The sequence below is a fragment of the Lepidochelys kempii genome, chromosome 2 (genome assembly GCF_965140265.1).
Source record: "Lepidochelys kempii isolate rLepKem1 chromosome 2, rLepKem1.hap2, whole genome shotgun sequence".
Lineage (NCBI taxonomy): Eukaryota > Metazoa > Chordata > Testudines > Cheloniidae > Lepidochelys > Lepidochelys kempii.
Window position 1 is genome coordinate 61,956,809 of NC_133257.1, and position 21,845 is coordinate 61,978,653.

The following is a 21,845-nucleotide window of genomic DNA, read 5'->3' on the forward strand; positions in this document are numbered from 1 at the left end:
ATATGTTCTATGTTCTTATCTTGGGGTGGCGGAGAGGGATGTCAGGTGCCCTTTAGCCTACAGCAATCATGAAGGATACCTTAACAGGTGATGGTATAGACAGTCATTGCTTTCAGTTCTGCTGTCTTGGTGATGAATTCCATCTTAGGTCTTTAACTCAGATAATGACTAGATACAAGATAATACGTCTTTTAAATGTGTTTACAGCAGCTGACATAATAAGGCCCTGTGTAAATCACAACTTCAGAAGGCATGGAAATCATGGAAATGCCCCAAACCATGATCTCTTAAATATGCTTTTAAAAGATAAATGTCTACAACAATTTTTAAAAAAACAACTGCCTTAGCTAGTTAATTTCAAGGACAGAAAAAATTTACAAGTAATGTTAGTCTATTTCAAGGACTAAATTTAGTTACAAAATTCATTCCATGCAACCTCCATGAAATTCAATACTTTGCCATTTACACTGTTGTGAATTTTTTTAAAAAAATTTGTGAATTACACAGGGTTCTAGTTATAAACTGAATGAGGTGTTAACTTCAAGAACACTTTAGGAAGTTCACATGGTAGAAATGTGACTGTTTACTAAAATAACAGTCAAATTTTTTTAAGTACTGGCTAAAATTAAATTTGGGTGCCTAAAATTCGTCTCATAAATGAAAGTGGGCAGAAGTTTTCAAAGCTGCTGAACACCTGCAGCTCATGCTGGCTTCAGTGGCATTTGTGAAACCTTAGTGCTTCTGAATCTAAGGCTGCTTATATTCAGGTGGCTAATTATGGATGTTAGGGGACTACCCTTAGGCATGCAGGTCTGCAAACGTTTGGCTTTTCTCTTCCTTCCTCCTTCTCCTCCTCCATCGTAGACTAACTTTTTTTGGTGGGGATAGTGTGTGTGTGGGGGGTGGGGGTGGGGTGGGGAGGGGTGTTGCATGAGTAAAGGTAGGGGTGTTTCTTGTATTTTCTCAAAGATGCTTGAATAAAAATACAAATAGGTTAGAGTATGACCAAATGTAATGGTGTGTAGTTGCACTGCAGAAGTCTAATTAGTTAATGCTTGTAAATTGTTTTCAACATACAAAATGACTTTAGGATCTTAGAGGGAAAGAAAGGGAGGAAATAGTCACTTTCCCCAAGCTAAGAGGTTCCAAAAACCTACTTGTAGGGAGAAGGAAATGATCCAAAGCTGACAAGATTGATAAGTGGTTGCCATTTTATTTAAAAAAGACAAAAAAAAGACAGGATCAATTATAGACCAGTGTGATTCTAACTCTTAAACTTGGGGTTGTTGTTTTTTGTTTTTTTTAAGTCTTTATGGGGGTCTGCCTGGTTTGAGGACTCTCTCACCACAGTAGCTGTGTAGGTGCCCCCGAAGACTCCCTTTTGGTAGCATCAAAGGAAATCAGCCTAGCTGCTGAAAAGAGAAGTTATTTAGCTGCTGTGTGGCAGTGGGGGGGTCAGTTAAGGGGACCCCCCCCAACCAGCCTGGGAAAAATATGGGGGAAGGATCAAGCATCCATTCACCAAGTCAAATAGTAATTGTGGGTGGGAACTGTACCTGTGAGCTGTTGCTGATACTCAGGCATAGGTTGCTTATACTTAAAAAAAAAAAAAAAAAAAAAAAAAAAAAAAAAAGGGGGGGGGGGGTGGCGGCAGGCAAGGGTGTTCTGTGGATTTGCCCTCTACAGAAATCTGCCATTCTGTGACAGGTTGTTGGCACTGAATGTGAAGGGGTTTTATAGTCAGTCTGTTAAACTCTTTAACTTTGCCTTGACCAAAAAAGTGGCAGCGTGTAGCGCTCATGTGCTAGCTAAGCGTGACTGAAATGCAGCTCATTTTTTGGTCAAGACAAAGCATTTTTTTTTTTTTTTAACACTTAACTTCACTCTCTGACAAAGATACCCTCTTCTGAGTATTCAGTAAAGATTCAGCACATCTGCCTCTTCAATTAAGAGCTCAAAATACACATGCCTGGGACCACCATCAGACTTAAGTGTGGAGTCTCTGATATTTCAGAAATAAACAAGCAAGCAAAAACAATTTCTTTAAAAATATTTCTGGCTGCCTTGTTTATGGATCATAAATAAACAAAAATGGGAACTTTAAAAAGTCTTATGTAAGTTACCTAAAAATAGAGGGAAATAGAAGCAATGAGGGCCACATTGGGAATAAGTCCCCTTTCCCCCCAAATATAAAGGATGAAGGCCTAAATTTGCTCTTGGCTGGCATAGGATTGCATGAAAGTAACAAGCAGAAATTCACTCAAAATGTTTTAAGCTATAACCAACTGGAAAAGGGGCTCTTTGAGTGGATGCAGATGTGTATTCTTCTCAGGTGTGTTGGTGACTTCCGCACTGAGTTGGAGACTTTTTTGGCACAGCAGTACTCCCTGAGGTGGTGCACGTGCCCTGTACCACTGAATGGCCCCTACCAAGATTGTATAAGAGTAGCATTACCAAGACTACCTTCAGTTCTGTCTTACTGTCTGCTACATGAGTTGGAGCTTTCTGTGTTGGGGTCTCCTCATTTCCCTGCTATTACTCTTTATTGTTCAGTATTTAATAGCATAAATAGTTACTGACAGTTAATACCCATAATTTAGGTTAGAATGAGTGTATTTAGTTGTATAGTTAGTGTGTGGTGCTTGATGCTGAAGGTTATGCTGTGTTCCCCAGTCTTCAAGCATTGTCTGACATGTGGAGTCTCTGTCCCATTCCTTTTCTTAAAGGACTGACCAATATTGCACTTTTCCTTGATGTGGCCCTTGCCCAGGCACCACAATACTCTGCTTGTGGTGCCTGGGCGAGGGCCACATCAAGGAAAAGTGCAATATTCGTCATTCCTTTAAGAAAAGGACACAGATTGCTAGACCTTAGTCTAAAGCAACACCTACTGGAACAGGCTATGACACCTGCCTCGGCACTGGGATCCTCTTCTGACCACTCAATTAGCTGTCCACAGACATTCTCTACTTCTATGGGAGTTGGGGACAGACCCCCAGCATCTGATCAGTCATTGAGACACAAGGGGTCATTCATCATTCCCATGTGTCCCTCGTAAGGAGATTTATAAAATGAACTGGGGCTGCCAGAAACCAAGGAGGGATTTGTCATTGTCTTCATCAAGAGCAGGGCCTTACCATCAGCAAGACTCTGGTACTCAGGGTAAAGCTGGGTCGCCAACCTTGTCTCCCTGGTACCAAGATGGGAGAATCCTAGTGCTGTACCATCGACTCTGCAACCGTCTCTGGAGTGGCTGTCAAGTCTAGTACCTATGGAAACTCTCACACATCACTTTGTGCCATCAAACCTGCATATTTATATGGTTGCTTCAGACTTGCTTTGTCTGTCTGTACCAGCATTCCTGCTAACTCAGGACATTAGTGCAGGGATGTCACCCCAGGCTACCCCTTCAGCCTTTTCAGCTTTGGGACAGAGATTGCCTTTAGCTCTAGTACCAATAAAGAGGTTAGCTCTGCCTGCAGTGCTTATGCAGGTTAGGTCAGTACCGAGACACCCTTCTCCATTGGCACTATCTGCAACATTGACCTTGGTACCAGGATCCTTGGAATCGGTAGCTGCCTCAGAGTGGGGACCGAATCCTGACTCCTCAGTATTGATGAGTAACTCTTCCTCGGTACTGGACCCCACTGTCAGACAGCCTCCCTACTACGATTTCCTCTCAGGACTGACTACAATGCTAACCAAGTTATAGATGTTAAATTTTCTGGGTTGAACAGTCACATAGGCGCCGACTTCCCCTCTGGCTGGTGGGTGTTCGACCCCTGCCCCTGCTCTGCCTCTTCTCTGCCTTTTCCCCTGTGTGCACTGCGTCCCAGCTCCTCTCCCTCCCTCCTGGAAAGTCCTAAGTGCTGCCAAACAGCTGTTAGGTGGCAGGGGGGAGGGAAATGCTGGGAGGGAGGGGGAGCAGGGATGTGGCACACTCAGGGGGTGGGGAGAAGGAGGAGAGGAGTGGGGAACTTGGCTGCCGGTGGATGTGGAGTACCTGTTAATTTTTCCCCGTGGGTGCTCCAGCCCCAAAGCACCCATGGATTCGGCGCCTATGGTGGATCACTCTGGATTTCCAGTGGCCATGCTGGGCTGGGCACCCACCAGGCCTACTGATTATTCAAATGCATCTTCTTGCACCAGATTGGAGTCCTCCAGCTCTTCTCCTTCCCATCCGTGGCAAAAGAGATGATGTACAGCTCTGGTTATTCAAGGTGGTCCAGGAGGATACCCAAAAATTGGTGGACATGCCTCGGATGGATTGCCATCTCTATTAATAACACCTGTCCAAATCTTCGTGGCAGACACCAGCGTCACTATACCCAATAGCCAAGGGTATGGAAAAATGATGCCATGTCCCTTGTGAGGAGATTCAGTGGTTCTGCTTGCACCTGGCTTAGTTGTCTGCTAATGAGAGGTTGTGACTCAGAAAATTTAAGTCTACCACAAAAGAAAAAGAATCTGAAAGACTGGACTTGTTGGGAAGAAAGATTTATTCTAATGCTTTGCTCCAGATGAGAATTGTGAACTAGTAAGCTCTTTTAGTGAAGTACAGTTTTATCAACTGGAAGATGATGATGAAGTTCACAGACAAATTGCCAGACCACTCCAGAAAGGAGTTCAAAGCTTTCTTGATGAAGGACTGGCTTGTGACACAGATCTCGCTGCAATCTGCTCTCAGTGTTGCATGTGCTTCCTCCAGAGCAATGGCCTCTGCAATCATCATGAGGGGGTCATCTTGGTTATTTAATTCCAAGATAGCATCAGATATCCACTAATCCATTAACCTATGTTTTGTTGGACAGTTTTCATTTTCGGACAAAACAGATGAGGTATTATGTGTTTTTTTTTTTTTTTTAAAAGATTCATAAGTGACTTTATTATCCAGCCTGGGTGTTACTATCCAGCCTCTAAGAACATCAGTATAAGACCCTGCAGCAGTATTCTGATCACTTTCACAGACAACCCTTCTATCCTTCCAGATGATATGACTCCTCTAAAAGGAAACGGAGACCCCAGAAAATTTCATCTAGCTCTCATGCTAATCAATCGTGTGCTCAGCCTCCTGTAGGGAAACAGCCCTTTTGACTTGTTTTTCAAGGGCTATGTAGCAGCCAACAATCTACAACTCCCTTCTCCGTTTGGAGACCTGTTATCGCACTTCCTGGGTGCTTGGGAACAAATATCTTAGGACAAGTGGGTCCTTAGTACTGTGGGATTGGGATATTTGATCCAATTAACTTCCATCCCTCCTCTCCACTCACCTTCTATGTCCCTTTTCAGGGACCTATCTCATGAGTTTGTGCTTCTTCTGGAGGTTCAGCCTCTCCTTGTCCTGGGGGCCATAAAGAAAGTTCCCCTATCGCTTCAAGGATGGGGTTTCTACTGCTATTTCCTGATTCTCCAAGTCCAACAGTGGACTTATTCTGGTCTGGACCTCTGGGCTCTCAACAAGTTCATCAAGCAAGTGAGATTCCACATGATTACCCTAGCTTCAGGTCTTCCTTCTCTGGATTAGAACAATTCGTTCCCAGCCCTCAATCTTTGGGATGTGTACTTCCATATACCGTAGCTGTTACCCAGCAATAGGAAAATCCTCATATTTATCACAGGAAGCAGTCATCAATACACAGTACTCCCCTTTGTCCTGTCATGGGATCCATATCTTTCCCTATCTCAACAATTGGCTGCTCTGTGAGTCCTTTCATGATCAAATTTGCTGGCATTGACTAAATCATCCACCTGTTCAGTCGACTGGGTCTTATCCTGAACAGAAAAGTCAATGCCAGTTCCTACCCAGAGTCTTGAGTTCATTGGAGCACTACTCGACTCTACTAGTTCAACTGCTTTTCTTCCCCAAGAGAGATTTCAAACTATTCACAAATTATGCAGGTCCCTCAAGTCTCACCTGTCTGCTACTGCTTGAACTTGTCTGAAATGGCTATGCCACATGGCCTTTTACCTATATAACCAAATATGCAAGATTGCACCTCCACACTCTTCAGCCATGCCTGAAATCAGTCTATTGTCTGAGCAAGCACCATTTGGACAAGTTAATCTGGCTCCCGCGAGCTGTACTATGATCTTGAGTGGTGGATGATCCGGGACAATTTGTGTGGGCAGATTACTTCCGTATTACGATGGTTTATGGAATGGCGAAGACTCCTCCGTAGAAACTTTCAGCCCATTCCATGAGGGTTCAGGCTATTTCAGTTGCTTTTCTGAAAGATTTTTCCTATTCTGGATGCTTGTAGGGCCACTACTTTGGTCCTTATTTCATATATTCACTCAGTATGTGGTTACTGCTGCATCCATATCTGATGCAAACTTTGGCCAAGTAGCATTGCAATCTTAATTTTCTAGACTCTGAATCCACCTCTGAATGGTCCTATTTGAGAGTCACCTGAGTGGAATACATGTCTGCATCCACTCAAAGAAAAAAGCTACTTACCTGTTCTGTAACTAACTATTCTTCGAGATACGGGTGCAGATGTGTATTCTGCGGCCCACCCTCAATCTCCTCTCCATTGGAGTCTTCAGATATTCTTTCTGGTGTGAAGGAACTGAGGGTGGATCAAGGCAGTACTGCCGTTATGTGACCTTGGGAGAGGCCACGAGGACATAAAGCACACATGCACTTCCCTTATGGTTACTGCTGTAGTAAAAAAAGTCTCTGGCTTTTTGTGTATATTGAGTGAAATACATATCTGCATCCACATCTCGAAGAACAAGTACAGAAAGGGTAAGTAACTTTTTCATAACGAAAAGAGCCCAACTATAATAGTGGCTCAGATGTTCAGTGATTACGTCTTTTCCACTTTGGAATAACCTGTTTAATGCTAATCATCTATAGTTCATTATTTAGTTTTACATTTGCATTAGTCAAAACTATTGCTGTTTGCTAGGAAAACAGTCTGGGAAACTGTCTATAAAGATAACCTTTAGCAAAGTCATTTTTTTAAAACTGTTTCAGAATCGTTCGGATTTTCAGTGCCAGCATCGCTGGCAGAAGGTTCTAAACCCAGAATTGATTAAAGGTCCCTGGACTAAAGAAGAGGATCAGAGGGTAATGGAACTTATTTCACATTGTGCTTGGTTATTTTTTGACTGTAGCAAAAGTATACCAAGACTTCTTTCTGTGTTGTCTCCTCCCTACTCCCATTATCCTGGTTTTGTTGGATTCTCTGATCCCAGATGACACATACTAGCTAGTTCACTGTGTTACGCTGGGTATATTCCACTGCCCTGGATGACATAAAATGTTAGGCCTGCTCAGGTGTTTATCATTTCCCCATGGTAGTTGAACAGCTTCTTTAACTCATTGAGTAGAGGAGTCCTCTGTGTTTGGAACTGACATTTGTAGGCCATAATCTGGCCTGTTTTATACCTTGTGCTCTCCCAGACCACCAGACTTAACAGGTGCCTGCCATGGTGGGGGAAAATGGATTTGTATGCTCTTGTGAAAGAGGCTTATAAGACTTTAAAAAGATAATGAAAACAAAACCCTTCCCTTTTTCTGCCTGTTAAATACAGTATTAATATAGTATTAATTCACATCTTCTTTGTTTTCTGTGAAAACAGAACAACTGGAAAACTAAGAGGATTGACATAACAGATACCAAACAAGTGAAACCTGAGTCAGAGTGGAAACTATTTTTATTCAGACTGTTTAAAACCCATAAATGTTTAAAAAGAAAAAAATACCATTTTTAAACAGTTGGAATAAAACATCATTCCCCTCCTTGTAGGGCTTTACTTGCTTAATATCTCATTTGATGATGATCTCAGTTCTTCAGTTATGTATAGCCTTCCAGGAAAAACAGATAAGACCTTTCATTACTAATATATAAAACAAGCAGCATGCACGCGTATTTCTTTACAAGAAGTATAGAATCCTAGAATTGTAGGACTGGAAGGGACCTCTAGAAGTCAAGCAGGACTAAGTATTATCTAGACCAGTGGTTCTCAACTTGGGGGGCTGCAGCCCACTGGGGATTCATGAGCCCTTTCAGACGGGCCACGGAGTCCCGCAGCTGAAACCTGGTGCCCCAAGCCCCAGCGCTGAAGCCAGTAACGGCATGCAGGGCTGAAGCTGGCAGCACCTCCCTCTCCCCAAGCCGGGAGCGGCATGTGGGGCTGAAGCTGACGGCGGTCCCGCACCTCCAGCCAGGAGCAGTATGGGGCTGAAGCTGGCAAACCTCCCCACAGCCCTCTGCCAAGTCAGGAGCAGTGGGTGGGGGAGGGGAAGAAGGGCTGAAGCTGGGAGCCCCCTCCTAACCCTTATACAGCCCCTACCTACCCCCTGCCTGCACCCTGAGCAGTTTTCATGCTTTTTGAACTGAGTCCCCACTTTGAGTTATTTTTTGGTTGCATCCCCCCACAGCCCAGACAGGTTGGGTGGCCTCCTGAGTGAGTCAGGGTGGAGGTGGTGCTCCCCGCCCTTGCCCCCCCAAATTAGAAGTAAAACTATGCCTATGCTCAAGACCCACCCAGAGCCCCGAGTTCCCCACCCCAACTGGGCCCTGGCATTTTTATAGCATGTTGAAGGCAGGCCTCAGCAGGAAAAAGGTTGAGAACCCCTGATCTAGACCATCCCTGAGAGGTGTTTGTCTATCCTGTTCTTAAAAATCTCCAATGATGGAGATTCCACAACCTCTATAGGCAATTTATTCCAGTGCTTAATTACCCTGACAGGAAGTTTTTCCTTAAGTCCAACCTAAACTGCCCTTGCTGCAATTTAAGCTCATTGCTTCTTGCCCTATCCTCAGATGGTAATGAGAACAATTTACTTCCCTTCTCTGTGTAACAACCATTTATATACTTGAAAACTGTTAAGTCCCCTCTGTCTTCTCTTCTCCAGACTAAACAAACCCAGTTTTTTCAATTTTCCCTCAAGGTCCTGTTTTCTAGGCCTTTAATCATTTAATCAAGTAATTTAAGTATTTCCCAATGTCAGTGCATCAGTTGGCAGGTGACACTGAAATCTAACTTGGTCAGCATATATTTTTCTACAGCTAGTGTTGCCTTTACAACATAGGCTCCTTTAACTTTAAAAGTAGGAGTTTATACATAATTCTGATACCAGGATTCCTGCCAATGACTTCTGAAAGCACCATGATTGTTTCTATAGGCCTTCTCTAATCCTTAACTTAATTTGTTAACAAATCAGTTTTATTATTCATCTTTTGAGATGTTAATTTTGCAAATGCTTTTTAATAATATTTCCAATCTAATTTTTCAAACATACTAAATTGTCTGTCATTGCTACTGTTTGGTTTGTGTTCCAGGTTATTGAATTAGTTCAGAAGTATGGTCCAAAACGCTGGTCTTTAATTGCAAAACACCTAAAAGGGAGAATAGGCAAGCAGTGCAGAGAGAGATGGCATAACCATCTCAATCCTGAGGTAAAGAAATCTTCATGGACAGAAGAAGAGGACAGAATAATCTATGAAGCTCACAAGCGTTTGGGAAACCGATGGGCTGAAATTGCAAAACTTCTTCCTGGAAGGTGCTTTTCAACGTATTTTTTGTATTAAACGTAAGAAAGTGTATGAAAGCCAGTCGTTACAAGGTCTTTCCAAAATCCATGTAACTATTGTAAAGGTAATCAAACCAAAAAAAAAATATATATCTCCACGGAAACCTCATTGTCTTCCTATGGATTTTGCAGTGTTTGCCAAAATTTAAGTTCTGCTTAAAAAACCAACAAAGCTTATGTCTTCTAGTTAAAGATAACTCTCATGATTAAGCAGTGTTTTCTTGTCTGTTGCCAGACCCACAAAAACATTATCAGCTGGAGTAATGTGATCTTCCTCCATTTATATCGTTCAAATGTCAACACTATTAACTGTTTTACTAATAAATACAACACCCATCTCATCCTGATTTTCCATCTGTTTTTAAGGCTATTGCAAGGCAAAATGTTACTAGAATATGTGCATATTCTGACATCCAAAAAGGTGATTAAATGTGATGTGGATACATTTTGGCTTTTCACTGAAGACACATGCCCCAGAAACACCCAATCTTAAACAAACTTTGAAAAAGATCTTGGGCAAGCTTACCGTAATTAAAGTGTTCTAAAGTGCAATTTCTGATCTTTCTAGGTTTTTATTTCGTTTTATCCACAGGTTAGCTAATGTGTGACAAATTCACAGCCAGATTGTGAGCCCCTTACTCAGACTGCTAAATTAATTGTATGAGTACTTCAGTTGAAGTCAGTGAGATTTCTTATGTAACTGCTCGACAGTGTGAGTAAAGGGCTTGCTAACTGTCCATTTGTTACAAGTTTTGAAATGTATTCTACAAAAATCTGCAGATACCCTCTTTTTTTTTTTAATTTAAATCCTTACTCTTACTCTGCAAGTAGTCTAATGAACTTCAGTGGGACTGAAGTGCGGGGTATTCATCTTGAGTAATGTTGCAAGAATCTGGCCTCTATGTGTGGTAGTTAGCTGAGAAGGTATCTAATGAATTTTTGGGTGATTCTATTTTTTTTTTTTAAAGAAATTTTAGATCCAAAAGTAATTGTCTAAAGTTCTGCAGGAATTAAATTGTGTGTTTTTTTTTTTTTTTACAACTTTATATTTGATAACGTTAGAGGTGAAAACAGTATGGTCATATAGCATATCCAGCTGTTGAGGTATCCAGTCAAGAAAAAGATGTTCCTCACCGGTTAGGGAAGTGGTAAAATGTATGTGATAAATGAAAAAAATTATTGGTGTAATTTACAATGTTTGCAATGTGGTGGTGGTGGTGGTTTGTAAAGTTGTGTAATTTACCTAATTAAAAATATGTTCCTGAAATAATTTGGTTTCCATATCTTCCTACTATATGACTTTGTTTTAGGACAGACAATTCAATAAAAAATCATTGGAATTCCACTATGCGAAGAAAAGTGGAACAGGAAGGATACTTACAAGATGGAATCAAGACTGAGCAGCCTAGTTCATCAAAACTTCAACACAAACCTTGTGCCACTGCAGAACACTTACAAACCCAGAATCAGTTTTACATACCTGTTCAGGCACAAGTAAGTTTTAAATGTACATACAAAAATGCATTAATTGCAGTGTATATTTCTTCTATACTGTTGGCATATTATAAAATATAAATTGGTCTCTGAAAAGGCCACCTGTCGACTTAATTTTGACCTAAATTATGTTTTGGAAAAGGAAACATAAAAACCTAGTACTGTTAGAACTGTTTCCATGATATATTTTAAATTCAGTAGGGAAGTTGTTTTCTAACTAAAATTTCCCAGCAGTGTTCCCAAGTCAAACCCTGCAATTCTAAAATCTTGAAAGTGCAACTGACTTCCTTCATTTTTGTTTTCACGCTGAAAAAGTACTTCAAAGTTGAAATGCAGACTGGATTTTAAATCGTATCAAGTGTTAGTAACATAGGTAAATTTGTTTAAAACATTTTTTTTTAAATTGAATGTTGCTTTAAAATGTGACTGCAGTGCAAATTTCAGTCTTCTGCTCAAGCTAAAATCAGGCTACATGGTTTGGCAATTTTTTCCAGTTTCAAAATTATTTATCAAGTTTGAAAATAGACAATCTGTAAAATAAAAGATCATTTAATTGAAGTCCGTTTTCAGCCATTTAGTAATTTAAGTTTTCTAAACTCTCTAATTAAAACTATACTATTTTCTAAAATATGAATCTGTTTGGCTCCCAGTCAGTCTCTAAAGTTGTTTTTTATAATATGCAAAGATAATTTTTTGAATTCTTTTAGATTCCAGGTTACCAGTATGTGTCATCAGAAGGCAGCTGTATAGAACATGTTTCAGCTTCTTCCAACTTTATTCAGGTAATTTTCATTGGCTATTGTAAATGAAATGAGGTTAGAGTTTGACTTATTCTGTCTCATTTCTTAGCCTGATAACCCAAGGATTCTGTTGTTTATTTTTAAAGTTTTAAGTAGTCATATTTTTTTAGTTTAAGGCCTTGACCGTTCAGCTAAATCTCCATTGTACAAACCTCAGATTGTATTTGTGCCTTTTTTCTTGAAAAAGCTGTTGCAACTTTACAGGATCATAGAGTCCTGTACTGAGAAATGAAAGGAGTCCCCATCCTCTTCAAGTGCAGGCTGCAGCTGCTCATCAGAGGATGCCTATGTTCATTTCTGATATTTGGAAATGTGATCAACTAATTTAGATCTGCCCACTAATTAAATCCTTTGGTCTAACGTCTGTCACTGACTAGGTGCATAGCTCCCATTAAATTTAGCCAAAGGCTGTGTTTTGCTTTTTATGTGTGCAGTACATGTATTACTGTAGACCTAAGTAATTGAAAGATTCACCTAAAATGTGTTAAGCCCATGTAGTAAATAAATTACTAAGATGATTTTATTCATATAATTTTTCTCACCTCTTCTGGGTAATCTAAACCTTTGTCAATCTTCACAAATATTGAAGTATTGAGGTAAACTGCATAGAAAAACCAAAAGTTTTATGTTGGATGTATTGGAATTAAGAGCAGAAATAAGTTTGAACTAACTTGTTAGAAAAAAAAACTTGCTTTGTGAAATGCTCATGATACACTTTGATTTACGTAAGGTATTGAGAATACATTGGTAACATCATAAATATTGTGCGCTGCAAGGAGCCTTCTGTTGGAAATGGCATTCTGGGATATTGTTAGTGGACTAGGAAATGGCAGAAAAGGCATAAATTTGGAAAAATTAAGCTAAATAAACTAACTTTTGTATGGCATTCTCTTCCCACAGTTAGATAGGCATGGATTTCTGTGAAGAACGCCTTTAACTTAACTATAATTTTTGCGATGTAGTTCATCTTTAAATAAAATTCTGTTCCTCCATCCTGCCACCCTGGTGTGGATGCAAACCATGATTGAATGCCCTAGGATGGCCTTGAAAGAAGCAGGCAACACTATTAACCCACTCTAGATATCAATATATATATAGAGAGAAATTAAAAATGCCACCTTCTTTTAAGACCCTTTTAAAACTCTGGCTCAGTAACTATATTTGAAACTTATCATTTACATCTATATTGACCACAAGAAACTTGTCTAAGTTATACTTGTTTCCCCAAAAACTTCCTTGTTTTTGTTACAACCAGTCCACTTCCACTGGTGGGAGCACTAGTGTAGACAGAACACCAACAACTGTCAGTGTTTGAAACTCATGTCATGCAGATCTATTCTGAGTAGGGTTAACCGTGCAGGTGCTTAAAATGCAGGTGGTCATCTGGAGTGTGCTCTAGACTTCTGTTTCCCTGGGTACTTCCACTAGAGCTAGAACTGAGGAATTGGTGAACATTCAGCACGCTATACTAGGCTTTTATGACAAAAACAGAACTAAAACTTATTAGCAAGCTAGCATGATTTTCTGCATGAATAGACTGAAAATCAGACAAATCTGTCTGTACTGGGCACTGAAATCATGCCAAAACCATGCAATTGGCAACCTTATTCTAAAATGGTTGTCAAGCATGGCTTTGTAGCTTACATAGTTCTGCTCCCAGCATGTGCAGGATGTAAGAAAGTAGAAGTCTAGCTAGTAAAGGGAGGCCTTACATTTATTGAGTTCTATTAACAGCTTCTATCCTGTTTTCTAAATACCCTTTTCAGCATCCATTTGTTGATGATGATCCTGATAAAGAAAAGAAAATAAAGGAACTTGAGTTGCTCCTTATGTCAGCTGAGAATGAAATCAGAAGAAAGCGAGTATCATCTGTAAGGACTGTGCATTTGTATACATATGTGCATTGGCTTTACACCAAGATTGATCAGCAGTTCGTTAATGGATGCTAGTAATTCTAGAATAGCTTTAATATGCTCTTCCAAAACTGATCAAACTTGGTGTACGTGTAGGACTTTAATTTGGGGAATGTACATTATTTTTCTTTTAACATAGTGTTTTTAACCTATGGTAAGTACTGTGGTATAGTCAAGTGCTTTTTTTCCATAATCCTAGAGCAAGAGATGACTTTCTGAATGGCAATTTCACCTGCTACTGGTTTTACTCAGCCCTAATTTGAGATCCACTCCAGCAACACTTCATGTACTGAGTAATTGTGTTACTTTCAAAGGGGTAACCATGTGAATAAGGGCTGTAAGATTTTGTTGTTTTTTAAAAACAGCCCAGAATTCAAAGTACTTATTTCCTTGGATAAACCATTTAGTTGATCAACATAGGTAATGAAAAATGCCTATATTTTGCTATATCTGATTTTTCTACTATTGACTCTCAGAAAAGATAGCAAAGGAGACCTATGGTTCGAGCCCTACCAAATTCATGGTCCATTTTGGTTAATTTCGTGGTCATGGGATTTTAAAAATTGTAAATGTCATCATGATTTCAGATATTTAAATCTGAAATTTCATGGTGGTGTAACTAGAGGTCCTTACGCAAAAGAGGATTGTAGGGGTGTGGTTGCAAGATTATTGTAGGGGGGTGGGTTTGTGGTATTATCATCCTTACTTCTGTTCTGCTGCTGGTGGCAGCACTACATTCAGAGCTGGGTGGCTGGAGAGCAGTTGCTTCTGGCTGGAAACACAGCTCTGAAGGCAGCAGACTGCCCAAGTAAGGATAGCATGGTATGATACTGTCACCCTTCTGCGTTGCTGCCCCCTGGACGTCTGGAAAGTGGAAACTGCTGGCCAAGGGCCCAGCGCTGAAGGCAGCAGCGAAGAAGTAAGGGTGGGACAGTATGGTATTGTTGCCCTTAAATCTGTGCTGCTGCTAGTCTCTGGCCACCCAGCACTGAAGGCAGCGCAGATGTAAGGGTGGCAATACCGTGACCCCCCTACAATAACCTTGCAACCCCCCACCCCCGCAACCCCTTTTTGGGTCAGGACCCCCAGTTTGAGAAACGTTGGTCTCCCACATGATATCTGTATAGTATAGGGTAAAAGTACACAAAAGATTAGATTTCACGGGAGAGGCCAGTTTTCACAGTCCATGACGTGTTTTTCATAGCTGTGAATTTGGTAGGGCCCTACCTATGGTCCAGTAAAACATTAGTGTCCTCTGCAGTTCCTACATGTATTTACAATACCAAACACCACAGGGTTCATAAAGGGACATTTATTTAAAAAAAAATACTTTCTCCTGCCATGCAAACTTTAATGACCGATAAAGGGGAAGTGAGTTGTGAAGAAGCAAAATTTGCAAGAGACAAAGTTATTTAAGTTAGGACCAGCAAGGACTGTGAGGAACTTCAGGAAAGACTGAAACAATCTAGGTGAGTGGGCAATGCAATTACATATGAAATTCAGTGTCAATAAATGTAAAGTAATGCACACTGGAGGGGAAAAGAGAAGAGTAACAAGGACGATCAAGGGCCTGAAAACACTATCATATGAAAAAAGTTGGGGATTGTTTACCGTAGAAAGGAGACAGATAAGAGGGAGGGGACATGATGCATGTATATAAAATAATGAATGGCATATATAAAGGTAGATCAGGAACTTCTGTTCTCCATCTCTCAACATAAGAACAAGGGGACATTATATGAAATTAAAAGGTAGTAAATTCAAAACTGATGAACTTTTTTCACACAACACTTATTTAGACTATAGAGCTTGTTGCCACAGGATGTTGTTGATGCCAAGAAATTAGCAAGTTTGGAAAAGGGAATGGATGCTAATGTGAATATCAAAAATATCCAGAGTTGTCATTTAATGATGAATTTTGGAAGGAATATGAAACCTTATGCTTCAGGGCTTAAAACGATTCTCTAATGGAGACCCTGATGATAGCTAACTTTGAGATCCAGGGGGAAACAGCAGACTATCCCACATCTGCCTACTGTGGACTTCTTTCCTCCTCAAAGCTGTGGTACCTGCCACTGTCAGAGATAGGATACTGGACTAGATGGACTCTGGTCCGATCCAGTATGATAATTCCAATGTCTCTTCATAAGCACTGTGTTATGATGGTGAATGAGAAGTTGGAAATGAAGTAGACTATAAACAAAAATGAACATCTCTTTATTAGTCAGCTTACTGTCTTACTGTTTAGGAGAGTGGGGAAGCTTACATCACCAGTGATTTTCAACGTGAGCAATAGGGAACCATACATAAATATATATGAAATAGAATTTCAGTCACAGTAATGAGTAGAGGTTAAAGGAATAAATGTAAGAGAAGGGGAATGTTGAGTGTCTCCTGTAAACTTAAGGGAAATAAGAATGTAATTGAATTACTTCAGAAAGTAAGTTGGCTGGGGAAAGGTGGGGAAATCACTGAGCTGAATAAAACTGTTGTAGAGTACATCCACTGGAGAATGGTAAAAGTTCAGTCTGAAACAAAATATTACTATGCAATGTGTCCATAATAGTGTGTTTATGAAACCTGCCCCAAAATCATGTTTCTGATTTATTTTCAATTTCAAATTTGAATAAAACATCAACCCATTTCTATTATACTACTAGCAAGCTGGAAGTTTCTCTAGCTGGTCTGGAAGCTTCATCATGGAAGATAGCATGTCTAATACGCTAAATAGCCTTGGGGAACAAACAAATGAGTTTTACAGTATGGATGAAGCCCAGGGTACAGCTGCCCAGCAGAATTCACCCACCAAGTACCTAGCTGTGGAGGCAAATGCAGTGTTATCATCTCTACAGACCATTCCAGAATTTGCAGAGACACTAGAGCTTATTGAATCTGTAAGTTGGGATGGGTGATTCTCTAGTTTTCAATAAAGATGTAATCCATTTATATTTGGGTATGTTCATATTTGCCCAGTACATATGTAAAATGTTTGAAATTACTTCATACAGTACCAGATAGGTATAGTTTCACTACTGTTGATTGCTTTGCTTTCTTGGAAGTCATGAGTGAATTGTACTGAAAACAAACTATATAAAATTATCTGGTTGTGTAAGAGGGGTAGGGGAAATATTTAATCCAGAGAGTAATGCCTTAGTTACAATCTTGATATAACTGAGTTACATTGACATTTTTTACTGGAATGCCAGAAGCTGGGGTAGCTGGTGGTTATAACCAAACAACCAATCTTAATTGCATCAAGCTACTTCTGTCTGGACTGTAAATGTATGTCTAAATTAGATTGTGTGTGATTGGGGTGAGTAATGAATATATTTTTGTAGCTTTTAAAATGTGAGAATTAATACTGAATATATAACTTCTCTTAATGAATTATAACTGGTTTCCAAAGCTCATATATAGAATGCAATATAATGAGAAAAACTGTTGCTGACTTGAAATATTCCAAACAGGAACTTTGCGATCTACAACTTCCACTTGGAACATTTCAGATAAGCAAAAATTTAGCTAAAACGTGAGTATGTTCATGCCTGAGTGTCTTGTATCCTTACATTGTAGGATCCAGTAGCATGGAGCGATGTCACCAGCTTTGACCTTTCTGAGGCTGCTAATTCCCCTATCAAACCTGCTCCAGTAACATTAATGAGGATTCAACACAATGAAGGGGCTATGGAGTGCCAGTTTAATGTCAGTGTTGTTCTTGATGGCAAAAAAAATAGTTGTAGCAGCGGAGAAGAAGAGATTCTTTCAACATCTCCTTCCATAGCCAAGTTCAGCACTCCACCTGCTATCCTCAGGAAGAAAAAAAGATTGCGAGTTGGACAGTCACCAGTCAATGAGCTGAATGATGGGTCATATAATGATGCTGTCAATGTTGCACTAAAACAAACACCAGTGAAAACACTACCCTTTTCCCCATCACAGGTATAAATTTTTTTAATACAGCTAGAAAGCTAGGATTGCAATGAACTGACACAAATTGCAGGATTTCTTGAATACATTGTACCTTAATTGAATGTATTAGGAAATGGCTTAGAACGTGTTAAAGGATTAGCTGAATTAACGAGAGAGTTTTAATATGGAAGAAATGGGTTATTTTAAAAATGGGGAAATTGGTTACCTGATTTCCTTTCTGGGACTGACCTCTACTGCAGCTTGACAACTAGGCTTCACTTTTCTACCAGCACATACTGGAGGTAGTTCAGATTTGACTGTGTAGCTACAGGGCCTTGCCACATTTTTTTTTTTTTTTTAAAGAAAATTCAAATTGAGGTTTCACTAGTAAATTCAGCTCATATTGTGGGGATAGAAGCGCATAAATTTTAAACAAGTTGTTAGGGATCTTCAGTGGAAATCACGTAGGGAAATTTGTTTTTTTTATTGCTCAACATAATGTAGGAGTTCATGTTTTGTAAGTTGGTTTAGTTTTTCTTTTAGTTTTTCAACACATGCTCTGGAAATGAACACTTTAACCTTGAAAATCCTGCATTTACATCAACTCCAATCTGTGGGCAGAAAGTTCTTATTACAACTCCTCTCCACAAGGAAATGACACCAAAAGACCAAAAGGAAAATGCAGGGTAGGATGACACTAAAGATCAGATGTTGAAATAAAAGCAAGATTCTGAGACTATGCAAAGCCAATTTCGCTGTATATGCAACTATTAATATTTTTAAAAGGAAGTTTAAATATTTACATGCAAACATAAATCCACCTTGTTTTTCTTTGATTTCCCAAGAAGCGACTATTATATTTAATTTTAATTTTCCCTTAATCTTTTTAATATTGTACTAAATGAAAATTAGTTGAGATGTACGTGGGGCAAATGCAGTGACATATTTGATTGATTTGTGTGTGTCTATGTACTCCATTTTATAAAGAAGTAAACAACAGTTAATTTTGATAGAGTTAAACTTATATGACAAATCCATCAGAAATCATGAAATGTTAAAATACGTATGAACATTTTTCTCTGCTTGGATAGTTTTAGAACTCCAACAATTAGAAGATCTTTACTGGGTACCACACCAAGGACTCCAACTCCTTTTAAGAATGCTCTAGCTGCTCAGGAGAAAAAATATGGCCCTCTCAAAATTGTGGTATGTGATCTCTTTGCCTGTTTGTTAATGTTTCTCTTAAGTGGGTCTGAATACCCTCACCATACAAAATAGTGACTTACAAAGTGAGCCTTAACACGAACATTTAAAAAAAAATTAGTAAAATTATTAGTGTTGTTGAAAGGTGTAGCACTTTCCAATCCTCGAAGATAGTCTTCTGTTTATCCACAGGACAGTTACAGCCTGGGGCAGCAACAGTGCAGGCTTCCCCTTTCTGCCCCACCAGTATGCTCCAATCATTTTTTTGAAGGGACCATCTCTAGGGGGTAAAAGATTCAGACCCCATGCTCATTCAATTTATATCCTCTAAGGGCTTGTCTACACTACTGCTTAAGTCGATATATCTTATGTCACTCGGGTGTGAAAACCCCCCTCCGCCCCGCAGTGATGTAAGTTACTTTGACTTAAAGCGGAGTCTACACTAGATGCTCTCCCATTGACATAGCTTCTGCCTCTCGTTGAGGTGTAGTAATTAAGTTGACGGGAGAGCGCTTTCGCGTTGATGTAGCGCATCTTCATAAGCTGCACTACATCAGTGCTGCTGCAGCACGGTGGTGAGGACAAGTCCTAAGAATACCAACAAGATTAGACGTAAGAATTTTCTGTGTGTTCTTGAATCACTATACATTAATCAGTTCTCATGCATATAGCTTGGAATTATGCATGTGATAATGCCATGATCTAAAAATATTTTAATTGTCCTTATTTTGGAATCAAACCATGTTTTCCAGGCCAGAGGGTATGAACAGGTGGTGATCTTTCACTTAGATAATTGGATGACAATGGAACCTTTCTGAGCTGGTGCAGATGAAAGTGTGGGTGACTAACTTCGTTATTTAGAAAACTGTCACTTTTTGACACTTAAAAACCAAGTTAGCCCTGGTGTAAAAGGGTGCAATTTCTAGTCAGTGGTAATTCAGCCTCCTCACACCAAGACTGAATCTGGTCCTTAAGCTTCTGCTCTCTGACCTAAGCTCTCAATAAATACTTTTTTTGGTAGTGATTAATATTTAGAAGTGGAGTGTCTTTCATCCTTAGTTGTATGTTCTTAAAATAAAATCTGGAATATTCTGAGAAAAGGGAGCTTTCATGAAATCTACGACTGAGTCCCATATCTTTATATAAAACGTCAGTGTGTTTGCTTTGAGTCTTCTGGCTTTTGAGGGTAACTTCTCTTTGCTATTATGACTATGTATAGCTTTATACCTATGCATTTTCAAACTAAGTCTGCTCATTTTAGCTTTGCCTCTTCCTGCTGAATTGCTTGCTGGTGCACAGGAATCTTTTGAATTCAATTGATTTTAGGGCTGTCGATTAATTGCAGTTAACTAGCAATTAACTCAAAAAAATTAATCGCTGTTTTAATTGCACTGTTAAATAATAGAATACATTTTCAAATGTATTGATTTCAATTACAACACTTAATACAAAGTGTACAGTACTCACATTTTATTTTTATTACAAATATTTGCACTGTAAAAATGATAAACAAAATAAATATTTTTCAATTCACCTTATACAAGTACCATAGTGCAATCTCTTTATCCTGAAAGCACAACTTACAAATGTAGATTTCTTTTTTTGTTACGTAACTGAGCTCAAAAACAAAACAACGCAAAACTTTAGAGCCTCTAAGTCCACTCAATCCTACTTCTTGTTTAGCCAATCGCTAAGAGAAACAAGTTTGTTTACATTTATGGGGGATAATGCTGCCCGATTCTTATTTACAATGTCAGCTGAAAGTGAGAACAGATGTTCACGTGACACTTTTGTAGCCGGCATTACAAGGTATTATGTGCCAGATATGCTAAACATCCGTATGGCCCTTCATGCTTTGGCCACCATTCCAGAGGACATACTTCCATGCTGATGACGCTCGTTTAAAAAAAAAAATGCATTAATTAAATTTGTGACTGAACTCCTTGGGGGAGAATTGTATGTCTCCAGCTCTATTTTATCCACATTTTGCCATATATTTAGTATTATAGTAGGTTTCAGAGTAACAGCCGTGTTAGTCTGTATTTGCAAAAAGAAAAGGAGTACTTGTGGCACCTTAGAGACTAACCAATTTATTTGAGCATAAGCTTTCGTGAGCTACAGTTCATCGATGAAGTGAGCTGTAGCTCATGAAAGCTTATGCTCAAATAAATTGGTTAGTCTCTAAGGTGCCACAAGTACTCCTTTTCTTTTTGAGTATTATAGTAGTCTCTGATGGTGACTCAGCACGTCGTTCATTTTAAGAACACTTGCTGCAGATTTCACAAAACGCAAAGAAGGTACTAATGTGAGATTTTGAAAGATAGCTATAGCACTCGACCCAAATTTTAAGAATCTGAAGTGCCTTCTAAAATCTGAGAGGTATGAAGTGTGGAGCTTGCTTCCAGAAGTCTTAAAAGAGCAGCACTCTGATGTGGAAACCACAGAACCCGAACCACCAAAAAAGAAAATCAACATTCTCCTTGTGGCATCTGACTCATGATGATGAAAAAGAACATGCGTCGATAAGCACCGCATTTGATTGTTATCGACCCATCATCAGCATGGACGCATGTTCTCTGGAATGGTGAATGAAGCATGAAGGGATATACAAATCTTTAGCACATCTGGCACGTAAATATCTTGCAACTCCGGCTACAGCAGTGCTATGAGAATGCCTGTTCTCATTTTCAGGTGACATTGTAAACAAGAAGCAGGCAGCATTATCTCCTGAAAATGTAAACAAATTTATCTGTCTGAGCGACTGGCTGAACAAGAAGTAGGACTGAGTGGATTTGTAGGCTCTAAAGTTTTGCATTGTTTTATTTTTGAGTGCAGTTATTTTTGTACATAACTCTACATTTGTAAGTTCAACTTTCATGATAGAGATTGCACTACAGTACTTGTACTAAGTGAATTGAAAAATACTATTTTATTTTTACAGTGCAATATTTATAATAAATAAAGGGAGCACTGTACACTTTG

At 39.4% G+C, this 21,845-nt stretch overlaps 1 protein-coding gene across 3 annotated transcripts in view; it reads left to right on the top strand.

Annotated features, from left to right (window-relative positions):
• The window catches only part of MYBL1 (MYB proto-oncogene like 1), a 45,091-nt gene that overhangs the window by 16,264 nt on the left and 6,982 nt on the right, over nucleotides 1-21,845 (top strand). For 2 of the 3 annotated variants that reach the window (XM_073330993.1, XM_073330995.1), the window contains exons 4-12: nucleotides 6,980-7,072; nucleotides 9,294-9,514; nucleotides 10,855-11,038; nucleotides 11,746-11,820; nucleotides 13,605-13,709; nucleotides 16,412-16,645; nucleotides 17,325-17,690; nucleotides 18,204-18,346; nucleotides 18,752-18,866. In XM_073330993.1, coding sequence (XP_073187094.1) covers nucleotides 6,980-7,072; nucleotides 9,294-9,514; nucleotides 10,855-11,038; nucleotides 11,746-11,820; nucleotides 13,605-13,709; nucleotides 16,412-16,645; nucleotides 17,325-17,690; nucleotides 18,204-18,346; nucleotides 18,752-18,866 — 1,536 coding nt within the window. The remainder of the gene's footprint in view (nucleotides 1-6,979; nucleotides 7,073-9,293; nucleotides 9,515-10,854; nucleotides 11,039-11,745; nucleotides 11,821-13,604; nucleotides 13,710-16,411; nucleotides 16,646-17,324; nucleotides 17,691-18,203; nucleotides 18,347-18,751; nucleotides 18,867-21,845) is intronic. The other variant, XM_073330994.1, reaches the window with a different exon arrangement.